General features: G+C 40.1%; 1 protein-coding gene across 3 annotated transcripts in view; it reads right to left on the bottom strand.

Moving 5' to 3' along the window:
- WDR47 (WD repeat domain 47) overlaps nucleotides 1-24,879 on the bottom strand; it is a 50,216-nt gene that overhangs the window by 8,528 nt on the left and 16,809 nt on the right. For 2 of the 3 annotated variants that reach the window (XM_030572741.1, XM_030572743.1), the window contains 8 exons: nucleotides 22,813-22,896; nucleotides 22,145-22,229; nucleotides 18,512-19,314; nucleotides 15,235-15,361; nucleotides 12,349-12,527; nucleotides 10,466-10,723; nucleotides 8,626-8,701; nucleotides 1,736-1,893 (listed from right to left, as the gene is read on the bottom strand). In XM_030572741.1, the coding sequence (XP_030428601.1) occupies nucleotides 1,736-1,893; nucleotides 8,626-8,701; nucleotides 10,466-10,723; nucleotides 12,349-12,527; nucleotides 15,235-15,361; nucleotides 18,512-19,314; nucleotides 22,145-22,229; nucleotides 22,813-22,896 (1,770 nt within the window). The remainder of the gene's footprint in view (nucleotides 1-1,735; nucleotides 1,894-8,625; nucleotides 8,702-10,465; nucleotides 10,724-12,348; nucleotides 12,528-15,234; nucleotides 15,362-18,511; nucleotides 19,315-22,144; nucleotides 22,230-22,812; nucleotides 22,897-24,879) is intronic. The other variant, XM_030572742.1, reaches the window with a different exon arrangement.

The following is a 24,879-nucleotide window of genomic DNA, read 5'->3' as shown; positions in this document are numbered from 1 at the left end:
TCTGGTGGATCAAAGCAAGTTCAATATAACACAGTTTTACCTATAATGCAGTAAGATTTTTTTGGCTCCCAAGGACAGCATTATAGCGAGGTAGAGGTGTATTTAAGATGCAATTCAGCATCGAGAACAAAAGCTCATTCTAACAAAGGCAAGAAGCTAACAGGGCAACAGAACCTAAGTATCTTTGACTGCTAATAGGCCATTTAAAAAATTTGCCACAGAAACTGGAAAATGATGATGACTGAAGAATGAGAAGAGGAAAAAAAGCACAAAAAATGACAAGATCTCAAGGGATTTTAAAAAGATATACAACAGGGAAAGCAAATAATGTGGCCACTTTAAAGTTACAGAAGACAGCTCACAAAAGGAAATAAAGTTACTAGTTACTCTGTTGCCATCTTTACAGAGGAAGAAAGTGAAGATCTGCCTAGGTCAGGTATCAGTTTTTGAGGGACGACAGACGAGGAACTACGTAACAAAAACAAATTATAAAAAGGCTAAATGCACTTAAACTAGACAGAGTACCAGGTGTACTATGGCTTTTTAAAAGTGAGAAAGCAAATCTCAACTTTTAATGGGCCATTTTAGAATTTCATCAGATACAAGAGATATTTCTCAAGATTATGAATATGAACAATCTTTCACTCTGTTTACAGCCTGACAAGACAGTGGGTAAGGAGATGTAAAGACAGACCTCAGGAAGAGGTTCGGAAAGCTCAGAACATTACCTTTAGTTTCTTGCTGTGCTGTAATTTTCTATCTTAACAAGTCAATAGTCACATCAATTTCACCAAATCAAATTACACACACTAACTAGGGTGTTAAAAGGCTAAAGGGATAATCTGTTTATAAATAAAATAAATAAAAACAGATTTTTCTAACTTCCAGCATAACAAGCCAAACCAATAAGTGAGCCGGGGGGAGGGGAAGAGGAGGACCCACAACACACTCCACATCTCCCCAAACCATGTTCTTTCTGCTTCACACATCAATATCAAACATTTTGGAATAAGAACTTCACTGGCTCCTTTGTTTATTACCTTTGAGGGAAAATAGAATGCATACCAAGGACATTAGAGTCTAAAGCATGCTTTTTAGCCAAACCTGGACGATGTCCCAGACTCATCAGGAGCAGATACACATAATAAGAATGCCGTTTTAGAATAATTTTTAAAAGTTGGAGAGTTTTCAGAAAAAAGTAATGGAATTGAAGCAATGACTAGAAAATGAGTTTGAGACCAAGATTTATTTCTGAAGAAAGAAGGAAATAAGGGATATGAAAATTCAGGAAGGTGGAATTAAGACAAAAGCGGAAAAGGTCAGAAGCATTCTGCAATAACATCTCTTTCTGTTCCTGAAATGTATATTCTAAGACACAAAAAGTTTATTTTACAATGTCAGTATGTCCAAGACTCTAGGGGAAGAATACTACCAAAAGGAAAAGTTGTAGTACTGATGTCAAAACAGCTTGGCAGTAGAGGAAAGAACGAGTCAAACTAGCCACAAATACAAAAATACTGCAGCTGGTCTTTTTATTCTGTCTTGGTAGTTACTATGTTTTCAAAGCAACATTGTAACAGTTCATTGTTGACAGGTTAATCAACTAACAAAATGAAAGAGTTCAAACACAAAAACAGATTTGAAATATCTACAGACAGCTTTGGATATCTAGTGATAGGTAGTGGAACAGAAATTATGATGATAGGACTGTATGTTCATTTATTTTCCTTCTTACCTTGGGTTAATTACTTCTGGATAGGCACACACCCTCAAAGTTTTGGAATTTGAGCCAACAGCATACAAACTCCCACTCGGATGAAAAGCCACAGCTCTGACAGCTTGTGTATCTTCTAGAGTATTAATACAAATGAATTGCTTTTTTGATTTATCATCCTGTTGTGTAAAAGTGTGACAGTCATAATAGGTTCACAAACATAACTACATTTTTAATCGCTTACACACATTTTCACGACTGAGAGAAGTTAAAATCCATCCCTGTTAAAAAAAATAATGTATTCAAATATAAAGCTTATAGGGGAAAGACTGGGAGGAACATCCCTTGACTGTTTGTAGTACGGAAAGTAAAGATATCATAGCATCTTGATCTTAACAAAATCATGTAAGGAAGAGTTTTTCAAAGGTTCTTCTAAAAGACCTACAAGAATGCTTACACAAAACCAAATTAAAACAAAGATGGCATGACCTCACATTTTTCTGAGCAAAGAACTTGAAAACCTTTAAATATTTTAGTTGTTAAAGTCTTCTTCTTTGCAAGAATTTGTTCCTATTTCTTCTACTTCCAAATTAGGAACCAATAAAATGCTTCTTTCCTTCCTCAAAACCATCCAACTATTGTAATTTTTTTAAAATTCAGCTTAATATTTTATATACAGCTGTAAAATAGCCAATTAAGATGGAAGACTCATGGGTTAAGGGAAAGCCGCCTAATACTGAACAGGTGAAGTGACATTTCACAACCTCTGGTGCTATTTGTACTAGACTAAGAAGAAACTAAAATACACAGTAAAAGATATTACAGTATAATGTTACTTGTTACAAGCATACAATATTCTCTGCAGAATACTTGTACCGATTTATTTTCCGATTTAAATATATAGGAAAATTAGAACTAAACAGAAAGACTTCAGGACTCTTGAGTAGCAGATGCACAAAACTTTTAAAAAGTAATAAATTATGCAGTATTTGGTAGCATATACAAGCTGCAACTAGTTTACTTTTTGTATTTTATTTCTTTATGAAAATTAAAAATCACAAAAAATTACTAGTTACATTTTGAAGACTCCTGTTAACTCGACCTGCTTTCACAACTTACTTTAAATTAAAAATAAAACCACAAACCAAATCCCCAAATGCCTCCTCCAAAAATAATCTTTGAACCAAAATCTCTCTTTGAAATGACATTAAGTACAAAAATTTTCAGACAAAAAATAGTTAATGCTGAAAGTTAGAAGGGATTCAAAGTTGTGCTTATAATGAAACCAGTTCAAGCCACTCCTGTAATCCAGAATATGGGGCTGTACCTCCTAAGTCACTGATAAATGTGAGCACTTTCAAGATTAATTTTTCCATCAAAGACCAAGTTTGGCCATTAAAATTAGTAGACACTGGAAAATTTGGACCTTATTGTTTATAATGGTAATGACTTCCATTATATATCCTCCCATATACTATCAGGAATCTCCAACACCATTTCTCTACTGTTTTGAACGTGTGTGGTAAAGCAGATGTTTTTGAAAAAACAGTGACTCACCTTCTCATAACTGTTGCTCTCCAAGATGTGTTGTTCATGTCCATTCCAATCAGTAGGTGCGTGCACGGCAGCTGGAAGGTTTTTCCCCCTAGCAGATTTGTCCGGGCACCCCTTGGAGCGGTGCCTTCATGGCGCTCACTTTGGAGCCCTACTGACTCGCCACCCCCTCAGTTCCTTCTTGCCGGCTGCTCCGACAGAGGAGTAGTTGGGTGAGTATTGGAATGGGCATGAACAACAAATCTCGAAGAACAACAGTTATGAGAAGGTGAGTAACCATTTTTTCTTCTTCAAGTTCATGTCAATTCCAATCAGGTGATTCCCAAGCCTAAATTCCAGAAGCAGGGTCGGAGTTCAGATATTCACTGACTGGAGCACTGCTCTACCAAAGGCTGCGCTGCCTCTGGCCTGCTGGGTGATAGCATAATGTGATGTGAAGGTATGTATTGAGGACCACGTCACCGCTCTGCATATTTCCTGGATGGGAACATGTGCCTGGAAGGCCGCCGAAGCAGCCTCTACCCTGGTGGAGTGTACTGTGAGCAGACACCTCTGCCAGGTTATAGCACTCAGTGGATGCAGGACATGATCCATGACAAAATTTATTGAGAGGAGACTAGTAGATTTCATCCTGTCTGCCACAGCCACAAACAGTTGAATGGACTTCCAGAATGGTTTTGTTCTTTCAATGTAAAAGGCTAGCGCTTTGCAGATGTCCATCGAGTGAAGCCTCTGCTCTCTGCCACTTGCATGGAGCTTAGGACAGAAACTGGGAGGAAGATGTCCTGGTTGATGTGAAATTGGGAGACAACCTTAGGAGGAAAGCTGGATGTGGCTTGAGCTGAACCTTGTTCTTATAGAATACAGTGTAAGGGGGTTCTGTTTTTAGGGCCTTGAGCTCAGACACCCTCTTGGCTGAGGTTATCGCTACCAGAAACGTCACCTTGTACTAGAGGTAGAGCAGGGAATAAGTCACCAGTGGTTCAAAGGGTGGACCCATCAATTTGGAAAGGATCGAATTGAGGTCCCAGGTCTGGACCAGTTGTCAGACGTGCAGATATAGCCTGTCGAGACCTTTCAGGAAATGGCTGACCATAGGGTTGGCAAAAACCAACTGGCCCTCTGCACCTGGATGGGAGGCAGAGATGGCAACCAAGTGAACCCTTATTGATGACATGGACAGTCCCTGCTGCTTAAGCTGGAGAAGATACCCCTTATACTGGACTATGGACACAAGCATCGGAGATAGACAGCGTTGCACTGACCAGATCGAAAACCTCTTCCATTTGGCTAGGTAGGTAGCCCTGGTGGGGGGTTTCCTACTGCCAAGGAGGAGTTTTTTGACCGGGTCCAAACAGGAGAGCTCCACTGAGTTCAGCCATGGAGCTTCCACGCTGTGAGGTGCAATGACTTGAGGTTCGGGTGCTGGAGACGACCGTGATCCTGAGTTATTAAGTCAGGGCAGAGTGGCAAGGTGACTGGGGCTTCCATGGACATTTCCAGGAACGATGTGTACCAATATTGCTGGGGCCAGGCTGGAGCTATCAATATCACTGAAGGTTGTTCCCTTCAAATCTTGAGGAGCACTTTGTGAACAAGAGGGATAGGTGGAAGCGCATATAGGAGATGGCCTCCCCATGGAAGGAGGAACACATCTGTGATGGAGCTCAGGCTGCGATTCAGGAAGAAGCTAAACTGCTGGCACTTCCTGTTGTGTTGTATAGCAAAGAGATCTATTTAGGGAAAATCCCACACTGGAAGATGTAGTCTGTGACATCCGGGCATAGGGACCACTCATGGCCATGGAATGACCTGCTGAGATAGTCCGCCAACTTGTTCTGCATTCCAGGGAGGTATGATGCTTGTAGGTGTATTGAAGGTTCTACACAAAAAAGTCCCACAGCCTAACAGCTTCCTGAAACACAGGGGAGAGGAGCATGCACCCCCACTTGTCGATATAAAACATCGCTGTGGTGTTGTCTGTAATAACTGATACACATCTCCCAGTCAAGTGGGCTCGGAAGTCTTGCATGTCAGGCATACCACTCTCAGTTCTCTGACACTGATGAGGAGAGTGAGTTCTGCTTGAGACCAGAGGCCTTGTGTCCTGAGGTCTCCCAGATGAGCTCCCCAGCTACGTCTGTCATTAGTGAGAGGGACGGCTGAGGACTGGTAAAGGGGGACCCCTGCACACACTACCTGCAGGTTGAGCTACCACTGGAAGGAGTCGAGGACCGAGCGAGGCAGAGTCACGACTCTGTCCAAACTGTCCCAAGTGGGCCAATACACTGAGACTAGCCACGATTGGAGAGGCCAGAGTCCAAGCCTGGTGTGTTGCACCACATGGGTACAAGCAGCTATGTATCCTAGAAGTTTCAGGCAATTCCTTGCTGTGGTGGTAGGGAACTGCCTGAGACTTCAAATGATATCTCCCATGGCCCAAAACCTCACTTCCGGGAGGTATGCCGTGGCTTGTGTTAAGTCCAGTACTACCCCTATGATCTCTATTTGCTGAAAAAGAGACAGAGTTAATTTCACCACGTTCAGGAGAAGGCCCAGTTTGTCAAACGTCATTCTTACGAAGTCAACTTGTGACTCCACTTGAGCCCTTGATCAGCCAATCGTTGAAGTACAGGAATACTCATACCTGCTGCCTGCATAGGAACGTGACCATGACTGCCATGCACTTGGTAAATACACAAGGCGCCGCTGACAGGCTGAACAGGAGCACCGGAAACTGGCAGTGGTTGTTGCTCACCAAAAACCTGAGGTATCTTCTGTGGCACAGTGTAATTGCTATACCAAAGTACACATCCTTTAAGTCAAGGGCAGCATACCAGTCCCCTGGATCCAAGGAAGCGATGATGGATGCGAAGGAGACCATGCAGAACTTGAGTTTTTTCATGAACTTGTTGAGCTCTTGCAGGTCTAGGATGGGCCTGAGCCTGTCTTTGGCTTTCGGTATTAGGAAATACTGGGAATAGAAGCCCTTGCTCTTCAGCTCCTGAGGAGCCTCTTTCACTTCTCCCAGCGATAGGAGTTGCTCGAGAAGGGTCCCTGAAGAGGGATGGGGAAGGGGGTTAAAAGGGTGAGAGGGCTGAGAATTGGAGGGAGTATTCCCTTTCAACCATGTGGCGCACCCAGCAGCCCAATGTGAAACAGGACCAACCAGGGTAGAAAGGGGATAGTCGGGACGAGAAAGTAAGGCGGGTTGGATCCAGTTTGTTCATTGGTGCATCGCCCTCATGCACACCTTCAGAAGGCCTGTTTCTGACCCGAAGTGGCCTGGATTGGCCAGAGCCCTGGCTTGAGAATGGATGTGGTCTCTGTCTGCTGCTCCTATTCCTCCTCAGGAAATCATCTTGATGGTTCTGTTGAAAAAAACGCAGAGGAGGTAGCGGCCTGAAGTGCTTCCGCTGCGTGGTGTAAGTGTGGAGGCCCAGCAACTTGAGGGTGGCTCTCAAGTCCTTTAGGCTATGTAGCCTTTTGTCCGTCTTTTTGGAGAAAAGAGCCAAACTCTCAAAGGGGAGGTCCTGAGTAGTCTGCTGGACTTCGTATGGCAGGCCCAAGACCTGTAGCCAGGAATCCCTTCTCATGGCTATCCCTGTAGCCATAACCCGAATAGCCACATCAGCTCTGTCCAGTGTGGCCCACAGAGGAGCTCAGAAAATGAGCTTGCCCTCCAGCACCAGGGCCGAAAGCTCAGTGCAGGAGTCCTGCAACACCAGCGCCATAAATTTTGCCATTGTCCTGCATGTATTATAGCAGTACCTGCTGACAATGGCCTGCTGATTAGAAATGCCAAGCTGCAAGCCGCTAGTAGAGCAGACTTTTCGCCTGAAAAGGTAGACTCGTTTTGCCTCCTGATTCTTTGGGGAGGGACCTTGGTAGCCAAGGTACCGAGGAGGTATTCGGTGCAAGGTCCGCCAACCCGGGGTTGGACTTGGGACGGAGTGCCAATTCCATTAGTAGGATCTTCAGGCACTCCTCCCTATCTTTTAAATGTCCTGGAGTGAAATATCCTGACCCCCTGCATATCCTACAGAAATCCTTTTGAAGGCTCTCCCACAAACACTTCACACACAAAGTCTAAGGATTGCTTCTAGTCATACACTTGCCACAGACTTCACATGCTTTGAAGCCTGGAGACTGCGGCATGCCCGAGTGCCTGGATAGCGTTGGAGGGAAGCCACCCCCTCCCAAAGGAAACTTAAGAACTAACCCTAAGTACCTACTTACTACTTAACACTAACTACAAAAACTAATGAATAACTATAAACAGACTGCCAAATGTGCTCGTCAGGATAAGAGCAAGGGGAATTTCCAGCTAACCGTCACTGACGGTAAGAAGGAACTGAGAGGGTGGTGGGTTGGTAGGGCCCTATATTGAGTGCCATGAAGATGCCACTCAGTGGGGTGCCCGGACCAACATGATGGATACTGCTAGGGGAAAAAAAACACACACACACACACCCCTCTGACTGGAACTGACATGAACAAGCACTCCTAGATCAGAATTCCAAACTGAGAGGAAACAGAACCACCTGCAAAAATATGTCACTCAGTGTGGCAATGGCAACTCCTTTCATGAGTGTATTTGCCTCATCACTGTATGATATGGTCAGTGCTCTAATCCCTCTGATTCTCCTTGGGCCAACAAGCATTTTGGAGCCACCCAGCATTCTCCCTTCCCTTTCCCCTACAAGCAAGAAAAGAGGCAGAAGCCTTGAAGATCCCTACCACTATGAAAGAGGTTTTTTGGATGGTAAGCGGGTGGATGGGAGTGCAGTGAGAAACAGGCTACTCCACAAAGCCCTCTTATAACAGAAAAAGAAAATTGTCTAGTTCCCTTAGAATCGGAGTATGCAAAGAATTAATATCTGGTCATTTGATACATTTATCATCATGGTATGTGTCCCCCACAGCATATCAAACCCTCCACTTCGTAAGGAAGGTAGTTATGTGCTGTCTGACTCCATTCAGAATACTCCAAATATTACTTTATGAAGGTAATAGACAAAGTCCCATAAGCAGTATTTTGAGGGCCAGCATAGGAGAGCACTGATGGTAAGGACTTAAAAGAGCAAGTTGCAGTCTGAGTAGATTTTCATGGAGAGGGAATTGTTTTGGGGTGAATATGAGGGGAGCCTGAAATTTCACTGCATCCAGCCACCTCACACTCCCATTTAGTCTTAACTCTCATCTGCATTTTCTTCATTTTGAAAGTTGGCATGTATTAGAAACTCATTAAAAATACTGTTGCTCTTAACATCTAATATTATTAAGATATTATATAGTCAGATTCAAAGACTGTGTCCTGTAAGGATAATATAAATACCCTTTTAAAAAAGTCTCACCTCATCACCTCTTGTCCTAGTTAGAGTACCTGTAGAATCTTCAAGTTGTGGCTGAATGATAGTGTGTTCTGGCATACTGTTAGGTTTTTTAAAAAATAAAAAAAAAAATCAGTGCAAAACACAAGATAAGCAGATCTTTCTCATTTCTAGTTTGTCTGTTCGGTGAACATATTCTGACTAGAACAATAATATCCAACCAGGCACTCAGAATTAACTCATTAATTTATAGGACCAACAGTAGCACTTATGTCTGACACATTAATAATAAGCCATCATTTTACAGAATTTTTAAAAATATTTTTGCAACGTAAAATAAAATGTTAAATATATAACTAAAAAGCAACATTGTCATCTTGAAAATTAATTTATCTGGGAGTGTTGTATTTACTATTACTACGAGCAACATCTAAAGAAAGGAAAGAGAGTAAGTCTCTCTCTCTCCCTGCCCCATTACTTTCTGCATTATACAGAAGGTGTATTGTCAGTTTTACGGTTTCCCTGTGTAGGCAGTCGCTCAGTAAAATGGAAAATAACTGGTAAGACTTATACAAATAGGGAGCAAAAAATATCAGGATACATTCTTCACAGGGTGCTCTATCAAAAGCAGAAATCTAAGTGAACTGAAAAAAAGTGAACTGAGTTTACACTGACCATTTGGCAAGAACTGTATATCGCTGAAGGTCTGCTAGAGCCTGATTTTTCGACCCAAGCCCACCAGACCTGACCTTGAGAGAGTTCAGTCATTTCATGGCCAAGCCCGGTCCCTTCTCTTCAAACCTGATATTGCCTGCTGCTGCTGGAGTGGGCTCCTCTCCTCCCGCTCATGGTGTCATGGTGGCAGCTCCATGTGGCGGTGGCTGTGTGCGCTGCTCCTGTCATTCACCATCTCCAGCTGCACTGTATGTGCTATGGCAGGGGTCGGCAACCTTTCAGAAGTAGTGTGCCGAGTCTTCATTTATTCACTCTGATTTAAGCTTTTGTGTGCCAGTAATACATTTTAACGTTTTTAGAAGGCATCTTTCTATAAGTCCATAATATATAACTATATTGTTGTATATAAAGTAAATTAAGTTTTTAAAATGTTTAAGAAGCTTCATTTAAAATTAAATTAAAATACAGAGCCCCCTGGACTGGTGGCCAGGACATGGACAGTGCGAGTGACACTGAAAGTCAGCTAGTGTGCCACCTTCGGCACTCGTGCCATAGGTTGCCTGCTCCTGTGCTATAGAGTGAGGCCTTGTCTAAATTACCGGGGTAAGTCGACCTAAGTTATGCTACTCCAGATACATGAATAGCATAGCTACAGTTGATGTAGCTTAGGTCGACTTACCGCAGTATTTACACCACGCTGAATTGACGAGACATGCTCTCTTGTTGACTTACCTTAGTCCTTTTGTTCTGGGGGAGTACTGGAGTCGACCAGAGAGCACTCTGCTGTCGATTTAGTGGACCTGCTAAATCGACCCCAGCTGCTGCCTCGATCACAACAGCGTTGATCCCCGGGAAGCGTAGACATGGCCTGAGAGGGGTACCACTCCTCAGCACATTCACTTTGCAGCATGCACAGTGCAGCAAGGTGGAAGAGGACAACAGGAGTGGGGCACACTGCCTCCCCTTCAATGACTCCACAGCAGGAGGAGAGTCAACCTAACCCACCTGTTTTCCCACCTGATCTAGACCTAACACTTTTAGTCAGGTCCCATTGGATTCAGGTCAGGTCATAGGGTTCTATACATCACAAAAAAATGAATTTTCTAGTTTTCAAAATACAATACCCATACTCATAGTAGTAACTGAAGATTAGCAACATTTCCAGCTCTGAACAATCTTTAGTGCTTACGTTTTACTCCCACGGACAGGTGATTCTTCAAGAAAGGGTATCTGATTTGTTGATCCACGCTTTTGAGGAGTGCTCGTATTAACATTTTGGCTATCAGTACCTATTCTCTGACCAACATCTGGAGGTGGTGATACGAAGCTAGTTGCTGGCGTGTTAGATGCATGCCCTTTGCTCCCATTACATTGCTGGCTGAGCGTCTGCACATCATTTTCAAGAGTGTCTATACCCATGTTTAACTCTCCCAACTTTTGAATAGACCTGCATAGGGTTGATGAAAACAGACAACAAAAGTTAAAGAAACAGTTTATAATATGAGAACTTGAAAAGTGAAGTCGTACCCATGTTGCCCAGTAGCATGGTAGGTATAATAATTAATCTATGAAAAGTCTGAAGATTATATTTAATTACAATGGTGTTTAACCCAAAGATTTTTAGCAGCCCATTTATTTAAAGAGTGATAATATTTTTGACATGCTTTAACTACACCCTGTCAGGATGAAAGGAAGAGTACATTCACATGAACAAACTGACAAGATATCAAAGTAAAAAGTAAGTTTTCCTTTAAATTTAATATCTATTTCTCCCATCATAAGATAATAATAAAAAAATACTTCTTTACACTTTGTCACCGAAGTGACAACCTAATATCACACTCATAAGAGAACCATAGAAAGTAACAAAGATAACTAGAATCAAACATTGACCACCTTATTTTAGGTTATGTATTTACTCCATAACTGAAATAATTACATTTTGGGGATTTCAAGCTCAAAAGGTTTCTAGAGTGAATCTATTATGTGACAAAGTCAGACCAGACAACTGAAAGAGAGCAGTCTTGTTGAGGTCCAGGAAGTGGGCCAGCAGAATCCCACCCATGGCAAAAGGCCCTTCCCCTGCCTAAGGGGAGGAGCCACTGATCACAGGACTCAAAAGAATAAGGGGGACAACAGAAGAAAAAACCAAGAACAGGTGTGAGGGCAAAGGGTCAAAAGCAGGGAACCTGAAGGGAACACCAAGCAGAGAACCCCAGACAGCTAGTGCTCACTGCTCTTCAAAACTTTACATACTTGAATTTAGGTGTGCTCAAGTGTTTTACTGGAAAAAGTTAGATTATAATCTGTAATCAGCAGACATAAAAAAGTCAGTAAAACTTTTTTTGAGTGGAGGTGTGGGGGTATGGGGGGGTGGGATGCCAAGCTTTTCTTTGCAAAATGTATGTCTATTTACTCAAATTTTGACCAGTTAGAGGATACTGTATTTGAAGAGGGATTTGTAGCTTTAGAATACTAACACAAATGACAACTGTCATTATTTTTAGACCAAAATACCCAAAGCCAGTTTTTTAGTTGCTGCTTGGTTTGAATTAAGTTCATTATATTATAAAACTGAGGAAAAATGAAAAGTGAGTCAGTTGCCTATTTGAGCTTCCAAAGAATATGACTATTAAAGCAGATTTGTTCTCGTTAGAAGTTAGTTGGCTTTCCTCATGATTTTCATATCAATACCCCAAATCTTAGTAATGAATTGTCTAAATAGAAGCCAATATGGAGAAAAGCTCTCCCAATTACAGGGTTATCTTAGTATAAAACATTAAAAGAGAGACCACAAACAACTTCAAATATCTGTATACAAGTTCATTGCTATTTCACTAAATTGTTTAGTGAGTTATTTTTCATTCCTGTTCATGACAGAGGGGTTTATTCATCAGAAAAATGTATTGGCAAACATAATTTTATCCCAGAAAGTTATTTTTGGGTGCATCTGCAAAAAGAGTAATTCCACATTTGGAATTCTGAATATCTAAGCAGATTAGGATCTAGGGGGCAATTTCGTACTGAAAAGCATAAAATGACATATCAGTGGAACAGTCAACTAAAGCCAACCTGTTCAGAAACTGTTCAGTAAGATTCTGTTGCTGGTCTGTCCCATCTTCCTGGTTTACTCCTCCTTCAAGCAACATTTGCTGATACAGTTGTCGTTGTTGCTCCTTCTGTTCTAAATGCTGTTGGTAACGTAATCTTTGTCTATAATATTCTTGAAACTGCTCTGTTGAATCACGGAGCTTAACAAAATAAGGATTATTTGGGTTAGACACAATTAGGCTTAAAAGGATTAGAATTTTAATAGTAACGGTTGGTAAAGGTCCAACAATTTTGCATACACAAAATCAACACTTTTTTTTTAAATCAATAATTATCAAATGTACAGATCGTCAAAGTAAGAAAATGCTCTTCGAGAACAGTTTGATTTAAGGATGTTTGCTTTGTATATTTTGACATGTGATGTTGACAGTTTGTGCTTTAATGGTCATAAAGCTTGAATTTTTTAAATCTGGCTTTGCAGTACTGAAGAATGAAAGTGGTTCTGTCACTATAGTAAGTAAAACTGAATACATATAAGAAATTTATCTACTGCTTAAAGATGCTATTTCTGTAATCAGTTTTTAGAGCAGATTTTACTTTAGTAATACAAGCAAAAAGCTATAGCAATCCTATGGGACAAAATTTAAACACTGGAATACCACAATTTAAGATAAAAAAGTTATTCTCTTTTTTTCAAAAGTATTACAAAGTAGGACTTCTTTTGTCAACTAATATGTACACTTACATGAAACCCAAAGCAAAACACCCTCATAATCCTTTAAACTGTAGATTAGAAGGAGCTGTTTTAGGACAACTAGACAAGCTGATGGATCTTCTGTTGATACAATAGGAACAAGAATCTGTACCTTGTACAATTAGTGTCATGGAACACAGAATCATACTGCAAAGTCTAAACCTTGTGTTTTTTTTTTAAAAAGTTTCTAATAGTTGTGAGTAAAGCACTGTTGTACGCAACAATGCAAAGGTGTCACCACAAACCTACAGACAGCTTAAAATAAAAAACTTTGGAAGATGTGAACTATCCCCACTCACCTAATCAAGAGGTTAAGTGTGATGTATGAGTTAAGTACAAATGGAAACAACATTGTGTATCACCACGTGACCCAATCACCCTTTCTGGACAGATCCCAGTCAACTGTGATTTAGATTCAACTGCTAAATCCCATGTGCTTCTAAGCCCCTGGGTGTGGGCAGTAACCCATCACTGTTCCTAGTTTTGGGTCTCTCAGGCACATTTACAAATGCAGCTCCCATCTCTGGCATCCTTCCTGAGCACTGGGACCCTACAATCTGTCTGCCTAGACCCAGAACCAGAGCTACAGCCCTCCTCGAGCCCCCATTTGGTAAGGGATTTCTCCAGAGTCCATGGAGTTGTGGGAACTGTGATTTTTAGATTAACCACTTCAGGGAGACCCAGCAGTAAAGTTAGGAACACACGCTTAGTGAAGGAATTCCTTAACCACAATCATTTTACTTTTTTTAAAAAGCTGAAGAAGTTTTCCATAGATCCATAACAGTCCTCAACGCAACCTTCCCTTCTAATCTCACCTTGCCTGCGAGTCCTGGTTTTGGTTAGCATCTTTACGTGAGGCAGTGTTTCTTCTGCCTGTTTTATGTATACAATGAGGAAGAAGTGGCCACTTGCTGAGAAAAGAACCTCCTTTTAAAGTCTCTGTCCATATGCCCAGCTCCAGCCCCTCCGCTACATCATTCTAGTAGGGAAGAGTCATTCAGTGCGGATGGCTCCTGATAGCTTAGTCTTCTTTGAGGTGTCCCACACCTCAGCATGTGCACATAATGTCTCAAATAGACTAACCTTGTCAAGATTAGACTGGTTTTCAACACTACCTGATTACGTCTTCATCCAGCATGAAGGTTACAATACAGAGTTAAGGTGAGAGTGAAAGTTACAATCACCAAGTGGTGTTCTCAGAACAAAATGGGGTTCACAATTTGACCCAGATATGTCCCCAATCTGTCACTATTTCAGTACCAGTAATTTTAACACAAATATCCAGCAAATACTGCAATCCATTGTTGTTGAATAAAGAGGTCGATATTTGGGTGGCGGAAAGTGAAGGCAATTCTGTTCAGTGGGAAACACTAAAGCCAACAACTCTCATTTCACTTCACTCTGCTTCTGTTGCTGCTTGGAGAAGCCTTGGTGAAAAGCCCATGAACCTCCCTTGTGATCTGCTTAACACTTTCAGATTCTGACTGCTAGGTTTAGTTCCCTGGCCATCTGATAAGTTTTTCAAGCGCTATAGTACCTTCCTGAAAGCTTAAAGAAACAAAAAAGTTTGGAAACTTAAATCTGATTTACTTTCTAACAAATTCAGTTAACAAGGCTTCTGTTATTCATCATGAGTATATCTTTATATTCTGAATTGGATAGTCCACTCAATAGAGTGTACATAAATTTTAATTTCTTAGTTGTCACAAGCAAGACATATACAAAATGTTAACACTACATTCCACAAAACAATTAACTGCAGGTAAGTTCAATACTGGATTCCTTATTTATCAAACAGAAAAGTTAGTTAGAAAAATGGTTCATTCTTAGATCAGAATATTCTAACCATTATGCTAACTTTGTATACTGCACAATATTTTAAAATATACAGTAGTTTTTGTTACATTTGAGTTAAGAACACATTTACCTGCTGCATCATTCAGTTGTATGACAGCAAAAGTTTGTCTAATGGAAAGGCAATTAGATATATTATATCTTATGTTGCAAGTATCTTACTTAGAGCAAAACAAGATTCAAAAGCATCTCTGTCATATACATGGATGAAGTTCCCATCATAGGAGGCAAATTGTTATGCAATTTATCAGAGCAGGAAGCTCAAAAGGCCTTTTTATATAGAAATAATCAAACGTTACCTCATTTTTTTCTGGTTTGGCTGGTCCTTGATTCTGTGCTCCATTTATTGGCTCATTTTCTGGAACTGAACTCTGGCACATGGTCTCACTGCCAATGGAATGCTGCGGCTCCACAGGAGTATCACTTCTTTCAGTGATATGGAAAAGAGAAGAGTTTTATTTGTGAAATCTGACTCATAGAAAATCCTCTAATAAGCAAAGAAATATATATTTATAGAATAAATCCTGAAATGATTATGTACAGAGCACCCCATTATATGAAGTCCAAAGATATTACTGGCAGAGCAGACAAAAATATCCCATTTTAACCTATTATACTAACAGTTGCTAGCCCTAAAAAAATAGAGGTAATGTATTTGTTCTCAGATTTTTCCAAAAAGCCTTATATTTTGGAAGTCCCACTGTGCTTTTATTTTCTATTTTTATGTCTTCCACGAAAGGCTGTCCATTCCTCCAACAATCTAAAACACCATCAACAAATTACTCAAGTTATTTGTTAAATTTGCAGCTCTCCCCCACTTTTGAGGAACACTAATTACATCTGTTGGCTTTTCCTACTGTTCCCTAAAATTCTGGGAAGGGAGGAAGCCTACATTTGTCAGAAGGCACCTCCGCAACTGCCTCCAATTCTGTACAGGATAATATTTCTTTAAGCTATATTTAAATGACATTCAACATGGGGAACCTAGAAAATTCCTGTTTTAGCTATATAGGAAAAAGACTGCAACTAAAATCTGTTCTCACTTAATGTGCTTTATAGGGACTTACAAAATTAGGGTAAGACGTATTTCCATATGGAATTATTTTAGAAAACATTTCAGTAGCCAGTAAATATGCAGAATACATTAGAAAATGTTGGATTCTTTAAAGAGTACTCTAACCTGACAAAATTGCAAATACTTAATGGTTTGGAGCAGCGATTTGTTGAAATTATTTTTCAGTTACTGGTGTATGTGTGCATTAGCAAAAACAATTTAATCTAATTAGTAGACATTTAAAGATCTTCCTTTTGTCTACTGAACACAAGAAGAAATATCTCCTTTATAGGTTAGGAGAGAGAATTAAAATAAGGAGTGCTGAGCTCTTGCGAAAAATGCCAAGAGCTCCCATTCTTGAAAATCCGGTCAGTTAATTTAGGTACCTAAATGGAAGCTGAACTCTTTTGAAAAATCTGACCTCAACTGAGGGTTCTGAACATTTCTGAAAGTTTAGCTCTCAGCCTACTTCCAGGTTCCATGAGGTATGAGAACTATATTTAATAAAAAAAAATACAAGATTTTCATATTAGTTATCTGTTTCATTTTACATTGAATCAAAAGCCTGATCCGGTAAATCCCTATACAAAGAGTTTGCAAAATAGTGCAAAGATAGTTCATGCTAATTATTGCGATCTATAGCCCAGAAGTATAATTCATGTAACAAATTCATTATGTACAGAATCAATGAGAGCAGCATATTAAAACAGAAAAATGGAAGTTATTCAAGTATGAAATCCTTAGTAAAATATTTCACATTCTAGGACCAGTTTTAAAACATAGGGATATGGCAGATTTCCAAATATGGTCACCTGTATATCTAAAGCTTTGCATTTGGGCAAGTATTCAAATTTTGCTAAGGCTACTTCTACACTACACACTGCTGGTGGTGGCAGATAGGCTATACGTAGCTACATGCAGCAGTGAAAAGGAGGATGCATCCACGCTGTGGTATGGAGCTACACATCATTGAAAGGGTATGGCAGGGGAGAGCCAGTGGGGAGACGTTTCAGCAGCTCCCTGATGGCAAGAATTTCACTGAGTCCAGGAAAAGCTCTGGCAGGGATTGGCAGTGGCGAAAGGCTCAGCCTTTCCCCACTGTCGGAGCCTTTCCCTACGGCAGGGGAAGACTCCAGCAGCGGGGAGGGAGCAGAGCCTTCCCCTGCTCTACTTGCCTAAGCCATACCTTACCATCTACACTGCTATTTATCCCCATGCTAGAGGAGCGATCAGAGTATGTACACTGCAGAGTATGTACACTGCTGAAAGAAGTGTGCAGTATAGACGTAACCTAAACATCTGAAACAGGTTTACTGTGCAAGTTTTAAGAGCACCATGTATATAAAATTTAGAGTTCATAAGCCATAAACCCTGATTTTAATAAGGATTAGATAGGAAAAAGTTTCATATCATGAAGGTACAGGGGGCGGGGGGAGCAGGTTTCCATAAGAATTTTAATTCTTAAAATGAGAAAAATCAGTTTTACATACTACTGTGTACTAACACAAAGTATTAACTAATTCCTATAGCCATCATAACCTGATTAGCTGGAATTTAAATAGAAATATAGGGAAGCAAATCTGAAAGTCTTGCTGAGATTATATTTGAAGATCAATTAGGTACAATATATCTAAGTGCAACTGTGGTTATGGTTGCACAAGTCTCTAATATTGGTGAATTTTTTTAAGGCTCTGCTCCTGCAAATTTACCCATGGGCACAGTTCCACTGACTTCAGTGAGATTACTCATGAACACCAAGTTTAACATTTACTTAATTCTTTGCAGGATCAGGACCTAAATTTGCAATGATAGTGTCATCCTGTGGACATTCCATTTATCTACAAGGAAGTGTGGAGACAGGGTTATCACATAGGTGAGAGAAAAGAAAGAAACAGAGTTTAGGAATTCTCCAAGACAGACACTGAATCTGGTTTCATTTGCTACATTGTTGATGTAATCATTTAAAATTTTTTTTACAGAAACCTCAGAATTTCTGCTTTTTCAAGACTACTAGGAGTTGGAATGCTGTTATTTACAGTTCGATAAAAGGCATTCAGAATACTTTAAATCAACCACTGAAATATTTTACACTTCCAATGCATGCCACTATATACCTGCATACATAGTAAGTTCCAATAAGAACTTCAGTAACTAGAATCTAATGTATATCCGGTTTTAGATTTAAGCTAGAACTTCATCTTTCTCCTACATTTTGAGTAAACTATAGATGGGCTTGAATAAAAGCTTCAGACTGAACATCTCTGAACTTTGGGGAAGACTGAATTAAAATCTTGTCGGGCTCATACTCATTTTTAGTTTAAAAGTCAAATTTTTTAGGGGCTTGAGGAGAGAAAAAAAAAGTTTGAACTGCAAAAGGATTTACACATCCAACTTTAATTACCATTAATGTAAATCACAAGTGCATCTAGAAGAACATAACCCTATATGTTTAACACGGTCAGTTACACTTCAGTATTTACAACTCTCTCTTTTACAAAAATGTGGAGTTAAATGAAACTTACCGCTCAGGTGACTCTTCAAAAATGCTATGGCAATCTGTATTTTCGAGCATGAGACTTCTGCTAAGATTCTGCACTCCTGGGTAATGGAAATTGGCAAAGGAGTGTGACATTGGAGAGGTTTTATTTCCAAGGTCTGTGACTCGCTTATCATGATTAGTTAATCCACATGACAGCCCATCTAAGGCAGGGTTTAAGGAACGAGTCATATAAGCATCAGCTGACTGAGGCCGTCGCATTGGGGATGATGGGTAAGGAGAAAGTTTGCTGATAAGAGGTGTCAAAAGATCAGCATAGGCAGCTTTCGTGGGCTTCAAGAGTTTATCAACATGAATATTAAGCATCTTTTGTTCAAAAGCACAGGAGAAAACAGAAGCTGGAAGATTCTGAAGCCATGACAATAAACTCAGGTCCAAGTCATCACACCCATTACCACACAAAAGATCAATGCCAAGCAATACTTCACTCTCTGTAATTTCTTCTCCTGTTGCTTTACTCTGACAGAATTCCACACAACATTCATAAAGCAATCCCTTCATTACGAGCTGAAATAAACGATTATTACTTGCTTTGAAACCAGCCTCACTCAGTTTCCTGTCGGCAGGAATAAACTCTGCAACCATGATGCAAGCTTCTTCGAAGCAGTGAACTCGTGCAGTACTAGGATTCCAATCTTTGAATTCTGCATGGTTGGTTAGACGGGGCAATGTAAGTAACAAACACAGTTTACTATAGTCTTCTTTAGAAGGACAATATTCTTCCAGGGCATGTAGGCACTGTACGGCCTCTTGCATTGTAAACTCCAGCTATAGAAGAAATATTAAATACAAACAGGACATGGTTGACTTTAAAGTTACCAATTTCTTCTTCTACTACAAGCACAGTCAGCTGCAGAAGGATAACATGCATTAGGATTTCCCTCATTTTTCCTTTGCTGTTAGTATAGTTTTCATTTTAAATATGTTAGTGTACATGGAGTCTGCAACAGATTTCATGTCAGCAGTTTTAAGACCAAATTCTTCTTAAGGGACTCCAATTTCAAATCACTTGATCAATACAATGAAGGTCATGCTCATGTCGCTGTTTTCATAGAAGCCACTATGTGTTTTAAGCTCTCAGAATTTTAATATCTGTAACTAAACAAATTTGCTACAACTGTAGGTTGAAAAGGCATTTCCAGTTTAGGAATCAAATTCTCTTTTCAGAGCCATAAAGAGGAGAAGTTCCATTTAAGTTAGAATATCAAACTGGTGTAAGAGAATCAAGTCCTAAGTTTCTGTAATTTTCAGTCACTGGAAACTCTGAGAAAGTTACTTTTTGTGTTTAAGTTTTTCCATGCTTATTCTCAGACTATACGTGATCTGTATGTGTAAAAAAAGCAATGAAAATCTCCACAGTTCTTTGCAGATCACATATTCAATACACACAGATGTGTTTGATTAATTTTCAACTAATTCTAAAACAGAAGGCAAGCTTAAATGCAACACTAAAATTGAGATGTTAGCTGCAGAAAATGGAAAAACTTTGACGTTCCCACCAACTTTTCCTCTTTTCATGTGCATTATGATTAGGGTGACCAGATAGCAAGTGTGAAAAATCAGGCCAGGAAGTGGGGGGTAATAGGTACCTATATAAGACAAAGACCCAAATATCAGGATTGTCCCTATAAAATTGGGACATCTGGTCACCCTAATTATGATGACTTTTCATTAACCTATCATATAACAATATTCAGCATGCAAAATACCAAGAAATTGCACCTTTTTCCATAGTGTTCTCCAGTAACATTATGTAAATACTATGACTAGAGTGCTATATGTTTTAACTACGTCCTTCTTCTAACCTTAAATTTGGAACTTTGTGGTGCTCTCTGCATACGGTCAGGTAAGGACCCTGCCATAGAATATATGGCAATGGGATGGAGAATTAAAGTCACCAAAGCAATGATAATTTTTGATTTGAACAACTAATATTTTTGTTTGCAATGTATTTTTATGGAAAAGATTTATAATGCTTTTGTACTTGTAATTTAATGTTCATATATGAGCAATATAAAGTAAAATATTTACAATGAATGAGACACAGCCTATAACCCTATTCATGCTACAGCTCTGGTTACCATTTAAAACCTTTTGCACACTAGAAACCTTATTCATAACTCCTCCTCCCTGCTTTTCACACATTCAGTGAACTCAATTCTCTGTGACATCATTTACTCTCTACTAGCAAGGGAACACTGAACAGCATTGCATCTTTGTCTATAAATGCTACCACAGGCAAGGTGCACTGAAGAATTTAAATTGCACACTAGTATCTGAATGGTCAATTTGAGCTTGAAACTGGAAGTCTAATTGACAGGTTCAGGTTCCATAACACTTCAAAAATATCAAAAGTTTCCTCTTTTAGGAGATAATGAAAACAAGTAAATATATTTAAGGAGCCTAATAAGATTATTAAATATATTTACATATCCCAAGTTGTTATTCTAAAACAGAACGCTGGATGGTCCAATGGGTAGAGGTAAAAACTAACCTTTCACGTCTGAAGTCCTCTGTTAGGACACAAGCATAAACTACTTTAGAGGTTTCAGTTTAGTTTTGCATATTTGCCAATGTCATGCAAACACAGCACTCTTTGGCACAACTGGATCAAGTAATGAATGGCAAGGTCATTTTAAGGCCAATTTGACGTGCACAGTTAGAATTACATGGGCAAAAACTGCCCAGTATCTATCCATTACTATTCCCAACTGTAGTCCTTCACTTTTAGAAAAGGTTGGTGGTTCTTATGTTATACATGAGAACTTTTTGCTAAACAAATGACCAGGGCTGGTGTAACAGGGTGCTGGCCTAAGAGGCACTGAACCAGCCCATTAGCTCAGAACCTGGTAGCACAGCTCCTATCAAGGGGAAATGATTCAAGCTGGCAGGATGTGGCTTATTAAAGGAGCCTAAGAGTAATCACCTGTGAGCATGCTGGGGCGAAGGCCTATAAAGCTGGCAGGAAGGAAGTGGAAAGGGGGCGGGGGAAGGAACAGGAGAAGTAAGGAGTGAGGAACTGCTGCTCCTAGCTAGCAACAGGAACTAGCTGTCCCCCGAGTGGCTACCTACCTCCTATTGAATTGTACAGAGTTGTATAGAGATGGTGGTGGGAACGAACACAGGGAAATAAAGGGACACTGGGTTTTGCAACGCAAGAGGCCTCCACCTGATTTGTACTGTGAGCGACAAGGCGCTAGTCTAAAGCCGGCTTTAGGCACTGCAGGGCCTGATTCGAAAGAGCTGCCGCCAAAGACAGGGGTGGGACTTCGGCGGCAGCTCAACTGGCTGCTAGTGCCTTCGGCGGCATGCCGATGCACAGTCCTTCTTCCGCGGCAGCGAATGAGCTGCCGCCGAAGACAGCGGCAGGACTTCGGCAGCAGCTCGTTGGCGGAGGGTCCTTAGGGATGTTGCAGGGCCCTCTTAGGGGCGCGAGGCCCGATTTGGGGGAAGTCGGGTGAATTGCCCTAAAGCCTGCCCAGCAAATACTACCAAAAACCTTCAGGAACAACAATACAGTACTATGGACTTCCACAGTGTCTAATCAATAAGAGGATCTTAAAGCATTTCATTAATGTAGCCAAGCATAAAAACTTACGTGCTGAGGCTCATCTTCTGCTGACATTGCATTGTTCACACATAAGGCTTCTAAAAATTTCTGTTTCAGTATAATATAGCGAAACCTGCATGTAAGAAGTGAAGTATAAGACACTAAAGATCTTAAAGCAGTAGCTAAGTAGTACATTCCACAGATAACTGCAGCTGCAAAGTTTCTGCTCTCAAAATGTAACAACCCAAGCAATAAAAGAATTGGTTCTTTGCAGAAAAGATGTCTTTTCCCAGTGATTTACTTCCAGAAATATTACATGTTAAAATAATTGCTGGTTCATAAGAGAACGATCCACAGCCAGTCTCCTCCTTTTTTGAATACCTGAGTTACTTTGATGTGATCTCAAAGAAAATACATTTTAATTTTTTTAAATTGAGCACAATTCTTAAAGTACAACACATTTTAACCAGGCCAAGACATGTTATAGAATACTTTAAAGTCTGTAGTAAGTTCTAAAATACTTTCAAATAATTTTATACTGGATGTATAGATTGAAAAAAAATCCATAAAGCCATACAACTGAAATTGTAAACTATTGTTCTCAGATTCAGAAGTTACAGTTTATTTTTTTAAAGACTTGAAAAAGTCTTATTCCAGAGATTTTCGACCTCACCATATGACTTACGATGCTACTACCTCAGAGTTAATAATTTTACCTTTTCTTGTCAAATTTTTCCATACACTCAAGAGGCTGAATGAACTGAAGAACCTCATCCCACTGTCCATCAAGGATCAACTGTCTATACAAAAAGAAAGTCACTCATTTAATTTAACTGGATATCTTTTACTTAATATTTTTACAAATGTAATTTACATACAGCCTGATGTCCAGCTGACCAGCGAGCTTTGTAAAGTTAATGCTTTGCAAAGCAGATAAGATCAGATTTAAACAGAGATAAACGTGTAACCTAAATCCTTTCTCAATATTGTCTCTGTAGCTACATACTCTAACACCAAGAGGACAAATAGTAGATATGTATGTATTCGTAAGGAGGTACAAGAGTATCTCTTCAGATATCTGCTGCTTTTTATGTTTTTAGGGATTTCTTCCAAGATGTTTCATTCTTTCTCCACAAGTGAGATTTTAAAATGTCACAATACAAAACATGACTGAAGGCATCCTGAAAAATACTGTAAGTAAGTATTAACTGTCTACAGTGGTTGTGTGTAAACAGAGCAGTTGTACAGCAGGCCTCTGCATCTGTTTACAGTATAGCACAACCAACTGTTCTATTGTGCTAGCCCCTGTACAAACACAAAGTGGACACAATCCCTATGCTAGGGAGCAATGTGTAAGAGGAGCATTTGTGAGAGAGCTTAGTTGGATCCAGGGGCTCAAAACTCCCAGGCAAGCAGAAGAGCCACTACTCCATCCAATAAGCTGGAATAGCAGACAGGGCTGCATTCCAGCCTCATCCCCCATTGGGTGGGTAAATACCATTTCTTCACGCTCTCACAGTGTTTTCCTCAGAAAGTCTATTAACTTTGGTAGGGAGAGGAAAACTTCACCTTAGATGAATACGCCTGCTATCATTAAGAATACAGCCAAATTAAGGATGAAGAACCTCAACCCAGATTTTATCATCAATTTATGTACCTATTTTTCATTATGCTTACTCAGTTTTAGCAGTACGTGCCAAAAACCCACAAGAGCATTGTAATTGGGAGTAGGCAGGAAATGTTGTTAAGGAGATTTTAAAAGATCACATTTAATGTTATTTAAACATAGATGTATAAATACTTTCCTATGCTTCCGGTAAACTGCAAAATCCCTTAGCATGTATATTATACACCTCATTTGTGCTTAATGGTTTCATCATGCAAATACCTATTTAATAAATGTGAGATATTAAAAGTCTATTTGTCATGCCTCTACAGTAGTCACTCTTCCAACTGGAGGGTAACACTATGGGAATGGTGACAGCTTTAAAAGTAGTGCTAGAAGTATAACTACAATACTGGTGAGGGCTGGTCTACACTAGGAAGTTTTACCAGAAAAACTTGCCTTTTAGCCAGCACGGCAAAAATCCCAACTTATTCATCACACATGTTAGGTCTATATTAAAACTGGTAGTCAGCCCTATGTTAAGTTTTAGCCTGAGGCTAAAACAAGGCTGGAATATCTGTTCAGCTACAGATGAACAAATGAGCCTTGTTGGTCCAAGCTACCAACATCCTCAACTTCACCCTCTCCCTTCCCCCTCACCAACCAACCAAACAAAAACTCCTCCCTGTATGAACTTATTCTCTACATTTGTTGTAGGGTTTAGTAAAAGACGGTTACTCACCTTTGTAACTGTTGTTCTTCGAGATGTGTTGCTCATATCCATTCCAGTTAGGTGTACGCGCCGCGCGTGCACATTCGTCGGAAAACTTTTACCCTAGCAACTCAGTGGGCCGGCAGGTCGCCCCCTAGAGTGGCGCCACCATGGCGCTCCATATATACTCCTGCCGGCCCACCCGCTCCTCAGTTCCTTCTTGCCGGCTACTCCGACAGTGGGGAAGGAGGGCGGGTGCGGAATGGATATGAGCAACACATCTCGAAGAACAACAGTTACAAAGGTGAGTAACCGTCTTTTCTTCTTCGAGTGATTGCTCATATCCATTCCAGTTAGGTGAATCCCAAGCCTTACAAAGGCGGTGGGGTCGGAGTGAAAAGTGGCAGAATAAAACTGCTGAGCCAGAGGCTACAGCCTCTCTTGACTGCTGAACCAGGGCATACT

The sequence above is a fragment of the Gopherus evgoodei genome, chromosome 8 (assembly GCF_007399415.2).
Source record: "Gopherus evgoodei ecotype Sinaloan lineage chromosome 8, rGopEvg1_v1.p, whole genome shotgun sequence".
Taxonomy (NCBI): Eukaryota; Metazoa; Chordata; order Testudines; family Testudinidae; genus Gopherus; species Gopherus evgoodei.
Note: the sequence above shows the minus strand (reverse complement) of the source record. Positions and strands in the feature narration are given on the sequence as shown.